The sequence below is a fragment of the Pan paniscus genome, chromosome 4 (assembly GCF_029289425.2).
Source record: "Pan paniscus chromosome 4, NHGRI_mPanPan1-v2.0_pri, whole genome shotgun sequence".
Lineage (NCBI taxonomy): Eukaryota > Metazoa > Chordata > Mammalia > Primates > Hominidae > Pan > Pan paniscus.
In genome coordinates this window covers 167250819-167264515 of record NC_073253.2, presented here as the reverse complement: position 1 = coordinate 167264515, position 13697 = coordinate 167250819, and the positions used below count along the sequence as shown (strand labels likewise).

General features: G+C 48.4%; 1 protein-coding gene across 2 annotated transcripts in view; it reads left to right on the top strand.

The window, feature by feature from the left end:
- STK10 (serine/threonine kinase 10) overlaps nt 1-13697 on the top strand; it is a 143233-nt gene that overhangs the window by 63243 nt on the left and 66293 nt on the right. Inside the window, exon 4 of one of the 2 annotated variants that reach the window (XM_003813989.5) lies at nt 7542-7691. In XM_003813989.5, the coding sequence (XP_003814037.1) occupies nt 7542-7691 (150 nt within the window). Of the gene's footprint in view, nt 1-7541; nt 7692-9653; nt 10147-13697 lie in introns of those variants that run through there. The other variant, XM_055112872.2, reaches the window with a different exon arrangement.

The following is a 13697-nucleotide window of genomic DNA, read 5'->3' as shown; positions in this document are numbered from 1 at the left end:
ATGTACCAAAAGGACATCCCTATGTTTACTGAGGAACTTTCAGCATTTTTCCATACATGCACAATGCTTACACACCAGCAATGCTGAGATAATACACTTTCAGGGAGTCAAATTTGCAACAAACGCATAAAAGGAATTAGAACTCTCTCAAAGTCTCTACACCATTTATACCTCCAGTATTGAAAATGATGTGAAGATGAAATACATAGCATAGTGAATTGCAAAAAGTAATGCTATTTAAAATAGTGGGGAAAAAAATATATATATATATACTAAAGACCATTTAGTTTTTTCAAATTTAACATATGACCAAGTGTATTACAGGGAGAGATTATGGGCAGTTGCACAGAGACCGTTCATAAGAGTTGACCTCACAGGATACAACTATCCTGTGATTGAGATTTTTAGGATTTTAGACTTTAGGGATTTTGATCTTTGGGGATTTCAGTATTTGGGATTGTGGTATTTGAGATGGTCTCTTTTAGGATTATGATCCAAACCCATCTCAGGAATGTGTGAAATTTACAGTAGTCCATCCCCATCCCGGGCTGTAGAAATGTAGGACCCACAAGCCTTCGTTACAGAGCCACTTACTGCCCCATGGAGTTCCCAGGTAGATGACAGTAGGGGGGAGGATACATGGAACATGTTATATGGCTCTTGGGTGTGCCTTCTCTCAGCAGGCACTGCCTTTGAAGATTATCATTTGGGGGGATAGAATCTAACAGTATAAAAGTGATAGTCTGGTATGAATTGAGACTTTAGGTTATGAGGAGCCAGAATACTCAAACTTTTTTAGGTGGGGGAAAGGTCTGGGATGTGGGAGGTGGAATTTATTTGCACAAATAACTGAAGACTTCAGGGATGGCTAGCTTCAGGCACAGCTTGTTCCAGGAGTTTTAAAGAGTTATGATAAGAGATGGAGTGCAGCAGCTCACGCCTGTAATCCCAGCACTTTGGGAGGCCGAGGCAGGTGGATCACTTTGAGCTCAGGAGTTTGAGACCAGCCTGGGCAACAGGGAAAAACCCCGTCTCTACAAAAAGTACAAAAGTTAGCTGGGCGTTAGTGGTTTGCACCTGTAATCCCAGCTACTGGGGAGGCTGAGGCTGGAGGATCGCTTGAGCCCAGGAAGAAGAGGTTGCATTGAGCTAAGATCATGCCAGTGCACTCAGCCCAGGTGACAGAGTGAGACCCTGTCTCAAAAAAATAAAATAATAAAGAGTTATGATATGGACTTGATTTCTTTCTCCAACTCTTGGCCCCACTGTCCTCTGTGTTAGCCCCATTCTCATGCTGGTTTTCTGCCCTTGACAACAAGATGGTGTGGGAGCTCCAGCCATCACATCTGAATTCCAAGCAGCAGGGTAGACAAGAGGGTAGAATAACCACCCACCCCACACTGAAGACTCTTTTAAAGAGACTTCAGAAAAGCTCCACATGGCACCTTGATTTATGTCTCATTGGCTGTAGCGTATCACACACAGCTGGAATGGAGGCTGGGGAATGTGGTTTTCTAGCTGGGTAGCCATATGTGCTGATACTAAAAAAAGAAGGGGAAAATGGAAGCCAGCTAGCACCCTCTGTGTCCCCTGGTATGCAGCTTAACTGAATGAGCTTAGCTGGAGGGGAGCATCAGAGATGGAAAAGGCGTTGAAGTGTACTGTGTCCTCGACCTCATTCACAGCTAGGGCGTGCCCTAGGCTGCAGCTCAGCCAGCAGACAAACCCGGCTCTGGCTCCCGTCCCAATTCTCCTCGTGGTCCTGACCGCTCCAGCCCTAGGCAGCTTTCCCCCTGTTGGTGGCAGCAGTGAAAGGAACATTTTGGGAATGATGATGTGCGAAGAGAAGGGACAGCTGACAAGTTCAGAGCCAGGTCCTCGTTGCAGCTCTCTGTTTAGGGTTGACCTTCCTGCAGATGCCTGCACTGCTTAGAGGGGTTTCTGCCCCTCCATCCATCTCCCCTTTGCCCCGCATGGCTGGGAAGCATTACTGGCCTGAGCTTGGGGCCCAGGGGTCCATTCCCTGAGGTCCATTCCAGGTTTCTCTTTTTGGAGGCTTTGGGGCACAGGACTGGCCCTTTTGTGAGATGGAGAGAATACCCACGTGGTATGTCACTGTGGGGCCATTCTATGTAACACCCAGGGCCTGTTCTGATTGGAATAGATATGGTTGGCCATGCCTTGCTGGCTATTAAACATCTTGGGTCTTGGCCGGGCACGGTGGCTCACGCCTGTAATCCCAGCACTTTGGGAGGCCGAGGCGGGTGGATCATGAGGTCAGGAGATCGAGACCATCCTGGCTAACATGGTGAAACCTCGTCTCTACTGAAAATACAAAAAATTAGCTGAGCATGGCGGCGGGCCCCTGTAGTCCCAGCTACTGGGGAGGCTGAGTCAGGAAAATGGCGTGAACCTGGGAGGCGGAGCTTGCAGTGAGCCTAGATCGTGCCACTGCACTCCAGCCTGGGCGACAGAGCGAGACTCCATCTCAAAACAAAACAAAACAAACAAACAAACAAACATCTTGGGTCTCCACCCTCTTATCGTGGAAAGGATGAGAGGCTAGAATTAGATGTGGTATCAAAGGGGACTTTGCAATGTTGTAGTTTTTTTAATAAGGAGAAGGTATTCATGCATTGCTGTGTAATTGAAAACTATTTCTAAAAATGTATTGGACTCAAAAGGCTGCATATTGTATGATTCCAATTATATGACACTTTAGAAAAAGGCAAGACTATAGGCACAGAAAACAAATTAGTGATTACACAGGGACTGGAAACGGGAAGAGTTTACTGCAAAGGTCACAGGGGAATCTTGGAGGATGGTGGATGGATTTTGTATCTAAATTGTGATGGGGGTTCCATGACTGAATATGTTTATCAAAATTTATAAAACTGTATACCTTAAATACGTTAATTTTTTATATATGTAAATTATACCTCAATAATCCTGACTTTAAAAAGTGTATCAGGCCGGGCATGGTTGGTCACACCTGTGATCCCAGCACTTAGGAAGGCTGCGGCGGGTGGATCACAAGGTCAGGAGTTGAAGACCAGCCTGGCCAAGATGGTGAAAGCCCATCTCTACTAAAAATACAAAAATTAGCCAGGTACAGTGGCAGGTGCCCGTAATCCCAGCTACTCGGGAGGCTGAGAGGCAGGAGAATCGCTTGAACCCAGATGGCAGAGGTTGCAGTGAGCCAAGATCACGCCACTGCATTCCAGCCTGGGTGACAGAGACTTCGTCTCAAAAAAAAAAAAAAAAAAAAAAGTATATTAGCTAGGCATAGTGGCCCATGCCTGTAATCTCAACACTTTGGGAAACCAAGGTAGGAGATTGCTTGCGGCTAGGAGTCCAAGACTGCCAGCTTGGACAACGTAGTAAGACTCTGTCTCCACAAAACAAAAAATTATTTATTTATTTATTTATTTATTTATTTTGAGACAGAGTTTTGCTCTTGTTGCCCAGGCTGGAGTGCAACCACGCCCGGCTAATTTTGTATTTTTAGTAGAGACGGGGTTTCTCCATGTTGATCAGGCTGGTCTTGAACTCCTAACCTCAGGTGATCTGCCCACCTCCGCCTCCCAAAGTGCTGGGATTACAGGCGTGAGCCACCGCGCCCTGCCAAAAATTTTTTTTTATAAACTAGCTGAGTGTGGTGGCACACACTGGTGGTTCCAGCTACTCAGGAGGCTGAGGTGGGAAGATTGCATGAGCCTGGGAGATCGAGGCTGCAGTGGGCCGTGATCCACTGCCCTCCAGCCTGAGCAACAGAGTGGGACCCTGTCTAAAACAAACAAAAACAAACAAAAAATTAGGCTGGGCGCAGTGGCTCATGCATATAATCCCAGCACTTTGGGAGGCCGAGGTGGGTGGATCACCTGAGGTCAGGAGTTCAAGATCAGCTTGGCCAACATGGTGAAACCCCGTCTCTACTAATAGTACAAAAAAATTAGCCGGGCGTTGTGGCACATGCCCGTCATCCCAGCTACTCGGGAGGCTGAGGCAGGAGAATTGCTTGAACCTAGGAGGTGGAGGTTGCAGTGAGCCGAGACCACACCATTGCACTCCAGCCTGGGCAAGACAGCAAGACTCCATCTCAAAAAAAAAAAAAAAAAAAAAAGGAAAGAAACCCAACAACAACAACAAAAAACAAAATTAAAGAGTGTCTCCTTCCCACCTCACTGGGTTACTGTGAGGATTAAATGGCAGTAGGCACCGTGTCCTTATCCTCATGCCTGGCACATTATAAGGGCTCCAAAAATGGTGGTGATTAGATCATAATTATCTTCATCATCATCATTAGTATTTTCGTCATTCCTATTTCATTTATATCAGTAAATTAGACATGAGCAAGACACATTTTTGCCATTAAAAAAATTGCGGCACATATTCCAGCCCTGGACTCATCTTAGAACCAACATAGCAATAATCTCCCTTTATTGCCTATTTTCCACACTGAGAACTGAACATGGCTGATGGCTGGAGCCCTGCCTATGTCGATTATAATCATCCCATTTCACAGACCAGGAAATGAAGGGCCAGAGAGCTTGGGCGACTTGCCAGTAACCACACAGCTAGTGAGAGGCAGCACCTGGGTACGGCCTCGGTCTGTGTGGTCCTGAAGCCCATGCAGGCTCTGATCCTGGCCCCTGGCTGGAGACACAGAGGTTCAGGATGAGGCCACAGGGACAGGGGGCAGGCAGCTTGCGGACTCCAGAGAGAAGGGTCCCTGGTCCAGGAGCCCTGGCCTGGGGCCTGGCTTCCCAGAGCAGGGCAGTTGGTACCTGTATTCCTGGCTGGCATGTCTATTATACCACTCCTGAGGGCCTGGCTGGGAGAGCTGAGCCTTGTGGATTCCTGTCCAGGCACCACTGGGCAAGCCAGACACAGCAGTGCTGTTGTAGGCAGAGGGAAGACTCGGAGCAGTGCCCTTTGGTGACCAGGCTTAGAAGCCGACAGCCTGGGAACCTGGCAGGCCAAGGGAGGTGGCTCCCCTGGTCACAGGGGTCTTGGGTAGCAACATTGACTCAATCAGGACAGTCCTGTGGGATGCAGAGCACAAGGCTGTCACCTTGGAATCTTCTCACTCCCTTCCTCCCACCGCCTCCACATTCTACCAGCTCCACCTCCCTAATCCGTCCATTGAGCAGCTTTCCTCCTCTCTGCTTTGGTGCCTATCTGGACCACTGTGATGACCTCCAGCTGAGCCCCTGCCCCTGCTGCCCAGCAAGCTCTTTGCTGCGCTAGAGGGAATTATTTGCTTATTTTATTTTGTTTATTATTTATTTATTTATTTATTTATTTTTTGAGATGGAGTCTCGCTCTGTCGCCCAGGATGGAGTGCAGTGGCGCGATCTCCGCTCACTGCAAGCTCTGCCTCCTGGGTTCATGCCATTCTCCTGCCTCAGCCTCCCGAGTAGCTGGGACTACAGGCGCCCGCCACTACGCCTGGCTAATTTTTTGTATTTTTAGTAGAGATGGGGTTTCACCGTGTTAGCCAGGATGGTCTCGATCTCCTGACCTCGTGATCCTCCCACCTCGGCCTCCCAAAATGCTGGGATTACAGGCATGAGCCACCGCGCCTGGCCTATTTTGTTTATAATATAATAAATGTTACAAGCATAGCTGGGTCTCGCTATGTGGCCCAGGCTGGCCTTGAACTCCTGGCCTCAAGTGATTCTCCAACCTTTGCATCCTAAGTAGCTGGCACTACAGGCATTGAGCCACTGCTCTCAGCCATGGGAATTTTTTTTTAATGCAAAAATCAGACTGTGTCTGGCCCACTCAGAACTTCTCATGGACTGCCCACTGCATTTCAAATACAATGCAGCCTCCACAGCATGGCCCAAAGGTCCTGCAGAGTCAAGGCCTGCTGACCTCTCACCTCGAGTCACTTTCCCTTCATTTGCCCCCTCCCACCACACAAGTCTGTTCCCCTTTCCAGGAATATTCTTCCTGCTGCCCACCTTCCCGCTCCCTGCCTGCTCAGACCTACTCAACCTGTGAACCTCAGGGAAGAAGGGCCCTGGCCGTCTCTCGGTGGACACTGAGCGGTCTGCAGCGTGCGCACGTGGGCGCTGTGTCTCCCCACAAAGAACAAAAGGCTCTTGGCAACCAGCCCTCCGGCCTCTCTGGCCCTTCCGCATCCGCATCCCCTGGTGCCACCACCAACAGCCAGTGGAAAGTTTAATAGGCAAAAAAGAAGAGAGAGAGAAAAAGCTTCCTCATGCTGAGAAAATGGGTCACCCAAGAGAGGGTCTCCCCAGTGGACACTTTTTTTTTTTTTTTTTTTGAGACTGAGTCTCGCTCTGTCACCCAGGCTGGAGTGCAGTGGCGCGATCTCGACTCACTGCAACCTCTGCCTCCTGGGGTCAAGCGATTCTCCTGCCTCAGCCTCCTGAGTAGCTGTGATCACATGCGCGCACCACCACGCCCAGCTAGTTTTTGTATTTTTAGTAGAGACAAGGTTTCATCATGTTGGCCAGGATGGTCTTGAACTCCTGACCTCGTGATCCCCCCCGTCTCTGCTTCCCAAAGTGCTGGGATTACAGGCATTAGCCACTGCGTCCGGCCCCAGTGGACATTTTGGAGACACCAGCTCATGTCAGCTGTTGCCTCTGCTGGCTCCTTGATCTAGAGTGCCCTCGCCCCACCTATTCTCTTCCTTTAAGACATAGCCCAAATGTCATTTCCTCTGGGCAGCCTTCCAGTTCCCCCTGCTATAAGGGGTTCCTGCCCATTCTGACATCCCACATGCCTGCACCTCACTCTGTTCCAAGTGTCACTCACCGTTTCCATGTCCCATCTGCCTTCCTGCTCCAAGCACAGAGCCAGACACATAGTAAGTGCCCTCTCAGTGTCTGCAGACACAACAGATCTCTATGTCTCAGTCGGGCTTATGTTTACAAACCTGAACTCTAAAGCCAGACCCTGGTTTGAATCTCAGATCTGTGTCTTCCCACCTGCATGACCTTGAGCGAGTGGCTTAACCTTTCCAAGCCTCAATTTCCTCATCTGTAAAATAGGGACAATAATTGTGCCTGCTTCATAGGACTGTTATGAAGACAAAATGGGTCAGTGCACATGATGTGCTTAGAAATGAATCCAGTACACGGTGAGCACTCCTTAATATTGGTGGCTTTTTTTTTTTTTTTTTTTGAGATGGAGTATCACTGTCGCACAGGCTGGAGTGCAGTGGTACGATCTCAGCTCACTGCAACCTCCGCTGCCCGGGTTCAAGCAATTATCCTGCCTCAACCTCCTGAGTAGCTGGGATTACAGCTGCCTGCCACCGTGCCCAGCTAATTTTTGTATTTTTAGTAGAGGCGGGATTTCAACATCTTGGCTAGGCTGGCCTTGAACCCCTGACCTCGTAATCCACCTGCCTCGGCCTCTCAAAGTGCTGGGATTACAGGCGTGAGCCACCATGCCTGGCCTAATATTGGTGGCTTTTATATTTCTCCCTGGCGTGGGCCTGACATTTCAGTTTCCTGTGTCGAGGGCTTACTGAATTGACAGCCGTTCTCCTCCATTTCCAGAGCTGGACAGAGGCCTCACGGAGCCCCAGATACAGGTGGTTTGCCGCCAGATGCTAGAAGCCCTCAACTTCCTGCACAGCAAGAGGATCATCCACCGAGATCTGAAAGCTGGCAACGTGCTGATGACCCTCGAGGGAGACATCAGGCTGGGTAAGGGGCTCAGGGTGGGAAAGGTGGAGCCACAGGGTGTCTGCCTGGGGGTGTTGGCCTGGCCTCTGCAGGCCAGTGGGAGTGTGGACCTCATGGGGGTGTGGGGTCCTCATGCCTACGCCCTCTTGGCATGTCAGCAGTTCTCCCCTTCCTACTCTTGATTCTGTGCTTTTTTCAATTATTTTATTTTATTTTATTTTTTTGAGGCAGTCTTGCTCTGTCACCCAGGCTGGAGTGCAGTGGTGCATTCTTGGCTCACTGCAACCTCCACCTCCCAGGTTCAAGTGATTCTTGTGTTTCAGCCTCCCAAGTAGCTGGGATCACAGGCACCTGCCACCATGCCTGGCTACTTTTTGTACTTTTAGTAGAGATGAGGTTTCACCATGTTGGCCAAGCTGGTCTCGAACTCCTGATCTCAAGTGATCTGCCCACCTTGGCCTCCCAAAATGCTGGGATTACAGGTGCGCACCACTGTGCCTGGCCAGCTTCTTTCTAATCAAGAGAATTCAAATGAGAGTGATGGATGGAGGGATGACCCAGCTCCATCCCCAGAGGGAAAACAGTAGGACATTAAGCACATATATCAAAACCTTCTTTTTTTGTTGTTGTTTTTGGACAGAGTCTCACTCTGTTATCCAGGCTGGAGTGCAGTGGCGAAATCTCGGCTCACTGCAACCTCCACCTCCTCAGTTCAAGTGATTCTCCTGCCTCAGCCTCCTGAGTTGCTGGGACTACAGGCACCCGCCACCACACCTGGCTAATTTTTGTATTTTTAGTAGAGACCGGGTTTCCCCATGTTGGCCAGGCTGGTCTCGAGTTCCTGACCACAAGTGAATCACCCGCCTCGGCCTCCCAAAGTGCTGGGATTACAGGTGTGAACCACCACGCCCGGCTCAAAACCTTCTTCTTTAAATGTCTCCTCTTTGTATTTTTAATGTTTTTATTTTTTTAACCAAAATAACACATACATGTGTCATCCCCTCACGTGTCTCCTTTTGCCATCCACCTGCAGAGACAAGCGCTTTGAGCTCTTCTCATGTGTACTTCTGCATCGCCAAATGATACGGCTACAATGCATTTTTTAAAGTAATGATTTTCGGCCAGGCATGGTGGCTCACGCCTGTAATCCCAGCACTTTGGGAGGCCGAGGTGGGTGGATCACCTGAGGTCAGGAGTTCAAGATCAGCCTGGCCAACATGGCAAAACCCCAATCTCTACTAAAAATACAAAAATTAGCTGGGCGTGGTGGCACACGCCTGTATTCCCAGCTACTCGGGAGGCTGAGACAGGAGAATTGCTTGAACCCAGGAGGCAGAGTTTGCAGTGAGCTGAGATTGCACCACTGCACTCCGGTCTGGGCAACAGAGTAAGACTCTGTTTCACGAAAACAAAAACAAAAACAAAAACAAAAAAACAAACAACACATAGTTGGTGCTCAATAAACAGTCACTTCCAGCATGACCACCACTTTAGCCTATGGTTAGTTACTTCAGCATCCCCAACTCCCAACCCCCATGCCCCGCCCAATGTGCTGGAGACTTGGCGGGTGGACCAGTCAGGAAGCCAACTGCCCATCTCTCACTCCTGCCTTCACCCAGCCCAGCATTGCTATTTCCTGCTACCAGCAGGCTGGGGGCCTGGTTCTTTCACTAGAGCTACCATGCACTGAGCCAGCATCTGATATGTGTTAACTCATTCCATTCTCAAAAGCCACTGATAACATCTTGCAGGACGGATTTGGGACCTAGCAAGACTGACTTATCCAAGGTCACATTGCTGATAAGAGGAACAACTGGGGTTCAAACCAAGGCAGCTGGGTCCAGAGCCTACGTGCTTAACCACTACCCTCTTGTCGCCTCTCTTAGTGGCAAATGATAAAAACCCACTTCCTAAGAGTTAAGGCAGAGAGGAAAATGTGTACATCATGGAGCCAAATTGGAGAAGAAATACAGCTGGGTGGGCCTTAAAGTTAGTTGAAACCTGGAACATAAACGCTGCCAGGACCGCATCCCTGGCCCTTGGCTTTCTGTGCATGTAGGTTCGGCTCCCAGACCAACCCTCTCCACCAAGCTCAGGATACCATCTAGTTTCACCTTTCCCAGCATCATCTGCTGCTGCCTGAACCCGAACTCACCATTGGAGGCTTTGGCGTCAATAATCCCAGGGGAGGGCTCTGACTGGCCCCATTTGGCCCAGATAGTAATCCTTGGACCAATCAGTGAGGCCCAGGCAGGAGGGGGTCTCCCACAGGCCCGGCTTGTCTTCAGTCTCTGGCACGGAGGGTGGGGTCACGTGACAACACGGAAGTAGCCCTCGCCCCTGCAGTGAGGCAGTGTGGTGGGTGGGGAGATGGTTTTTTCAGAGGAGGGGAGGATTTGGACCGGCCAGAAAAAAAAATTGCGGTCTACGTACTCTGCCCAGTCTATGAGAATCACACAGGCCCAGCAGAGGGGAAGTAAGTGAGGCAGAAGCTTGAGGGATGGGAAGCAAGAACAAAGGGCTGGGTTGGCAGTGAGTGCGTGGAGGGTGTCAGGAAGACAGTGCAGTGTGTTGCGAGGAGGAGAGTCAGTGAAGGCCGAAGGTGGGGGGTCAAACCGGAAGACGAAGCCCTTATCAAATGGGCACGCGTCTCTAGGTTCCTAAAAAACGGAAGAAAATAAAAATAACCGGCCGGGTGCAGTGGCTCACGCCTGTAATCCCAGCACTTTGGGAGGCCGAGGCGGGCGGATCACGAGGTCAGGAGATCAAGACCATCCTGGCCAACACGGTGAAATCCCATCTCTACTAAAAATACAAAAAAATTAGCCAGGCAGGGTGGCGGGCGCCTGTAGTCCCAGCTACTCGGGAGGCTGAGGCAGGAGAATGGCGTGAACCTGGGAGGCGGAGCTTGCAGTGAGCCGAGATTGCGCCACTGCACTCCAGCCTGGGCGACAGAGCGAGACTCCGTCTCAAAAAAAAAAAAAAAAAATATATATATATATATATATATATAATTTTAATATAAATAAATTTGGAGCTATACACAGCAAAGCCGTAAATGTTTAGTTGTCAGTATTATAGTTTTTAATCTGAAAAATAATGAGTTTTTAATAAGCAACATGACTTTGGTAATCAGAAAACACACACACACACACACACACACACGAGAGTAGCTAGAGTCCTGTACACAATTTGGAATAAGACCCACAAAAAGGAGAATTAAAGTCCTTCCTAATCCTGCCAGAATAAACCACCACTCTCCGTGGGCTTCCCTCCAAGTCTTTTTTTGTCTGCAGAAAAGTCGGATCAGATAGTGGGAAAGAGCACAGCTGGGTGACCTTCTGTGCATTACTTAGTCTTTCTTAAGTTAAGCTTCCTTATCTGTAAAATGGGAGTCATAATTTTCCCTGCCTTAAAGGGTCATAGATATAAACGATGTGTGTAGGAATAGATATGCAGATGATATGCATAAGTTTCTTTGCACAGTGCTATGCATATGGTAAGTTCTCAGTAAATATTAGTTTTTCTTTTTTTTTTTTTTTGAGATGGAGTTTCGCTCTTGTTGCCCAGGCTGGAGTGCAATGGCACGATCTTAGCTCTCCACAACCTCTGCCTCCTGGGTTCAAGCGATTCTCTTGCATCAGCCTCCTGAGCAGCTGGGATTACAGGCATGTGCCACCACGCCTGGCTAATTTTGTATTTTTAGTAGAGAGGAGATTTTTCCATGTTGGTTTTTGTCTCGAACTCCTGACCTCAGGTGATCCGCCTGCCTCAGCCTCCCAAAGTGCTGGGATTACAGGCGTGAGCCACCGTGTCCGGTGACAATATTAGTTTTTATAAGATAAACTAGGATTATTTTATATATATACAGTTTTCTAGTCTGGTTTTTAACATTGAATATCAGCGTATTCCTCCATATCCTTAAAGATTCCTCAGAAACATGATTATTTTCGTGTTTTTCTTATACCCATCACAGGCACAAAATGTAATTTACCTATCAGAGCCCTGAGGAAAGCCCTGAATTGGATACTTGGGTTTCTCATGAGGTTTATCATCTTTACGAAATCATGCAGTGATGAGTGTGCTTGTTCATGGATCTTTGAGTCTCTTTCTGTAACATACCTTGAAGAGGAATTCTCAGAAGCAGAGTGCTGGGTGTGTGCAGTGAGTTGGGGTTTTGTTCATCCTGCAGCCGGCATGCCCTCTGTGCTGGTCATACCAGTTGACACAACCCCCAGTGCAGTGTGCAATTCTCTTTTCACCACATCCTGGCCCCTACTGGGTTTTACTTAATAGAGAAAAAACAAAACCCACAAAACCAAAAAACTTTGCTACATATGCATTTCAGTTTTTTAAACCATAGAAACAATACACTCTATCAAAAACATTTTAAAGAATAAAAGTGGGCCGGGCGCGTTGGCTCACGCCTGTAATCCTAGCACTTTGGGAGGCTGAGGCAGGTGGATCACCTGAGGTCGGGATTTTGAGACCAGCCTGACCAACATGATGAAACCCCGTCTCTACTAAAAATACAAAATTAGCCGGGCGTGGTGGCGCATGCCTGTAATCCCAGCTGCTTGGGAGGCTGAGGCAGGAGAATTGCTTGAACCCGGAAGGTGGAGGTTGCAGTGAGCCAAGATCGTGCCATCGCACTCCAGCCTGGGCAACAAGAATGAAACTCCATCTGAAAAAAAAAGAATAAAAGTGTGTAAAGTGAAAAATGTAGGGTCCTGGCCGGGTGCAGTGGCTCACACCTGTAATCCCAGCACTTTGGGAGGCCGAGGCGGGCAGATCACGAGGTCAGGAGATCGAGACCATTCTGGCTAACATGGTGAAACCCCGTCTCTACTAAAAAAAAAAAAATTAGCCGGGCATGGTGGCAGGTGCCTGTAGTGCCAGCTACTTGGGAGGCTGAGGCAGGAGAATGGCGTGAACCCAGGAGGTGGAGCTTGCAGTGAGCGAAGATCATACCACTGCACTCCAGCCTGGGTGACATGCGAGACTCTGTCCAAAAAAAAAAAGTAAGGTCCCTTCTGTGCACTGCCCCCACCAAAATCCCACTTCCAGGGAGATGAACATTAAGTTTGATGTGCAGACTTCCAGACCGGTGTGTGTGTGTGTGTATGCACATGCGTGCAGACATGTACACACAATATGCATATATTATTCTTTTAAAGATAATCTTCTACTGGAGTACCTGCACTTGGATCATTTCTGGAATCATGCTACACATTTTATAAGACTCATCAGTCAGTCAGCAACATGTTTGGGACATGTATTAATATATTAGAGATAAACTTCCAAGTTAGTCCATTCAAATACAGCCTCATTCTTTTTAAGAGCTGCATGTTATTTCATAGCTGGGGTGAATCACAATTTATCTAACCATTCAGCAATGAAGCTCCAGCAACACTTTGGATGATTCCCAATTTTTCATTCTTTTTGGCTGTTGCTTTTATAAGCATCCATATATATTATAGATCTGGTTTTAGAGATGGATTTCTACAAATAGAATTGCTGGCAAACAAGTTTTTAAAACCGAGTTTTATTTTTTACGTATATGAGTAAAGGCATTTTAGCAAATGCTGTCTCTTTATTTATTTATGAGCATGCTCATTCGATAAACCTGTTGAGTGCTTCCTGCTCCAGATAACGTGCCAGGGATACAACTGTGGCCACAGCAGAAATGATCTCTTTATGGAAATTACAGCCAAGAAAGGGAGATTTCCCTTATCTCTGCTGCCCTTGTCTCTAATACATTTTAAAATGGGAGGAGAAGGGGGAGTGTTTTCATCAGAAGAGACTGCATGGTGAAAATCCCTTTTGAATTGCTCAAGGGCAGCCATCAGCTATCAAGGGACACTCCCTTATGAACTCTGCGGAGGGAGCAAACAGGCTCAGTTCTCTGGGCTGCAAGGTGGGGCTGCCCCACTCTCCCATCTGGGCCCCATCATGTGGGGCAGAAGGGGAAGTAGCAGCTACCCAAAGAGCTGGCTGGTGCGTGCCTGAGGGAGGCCCTGGGGACCT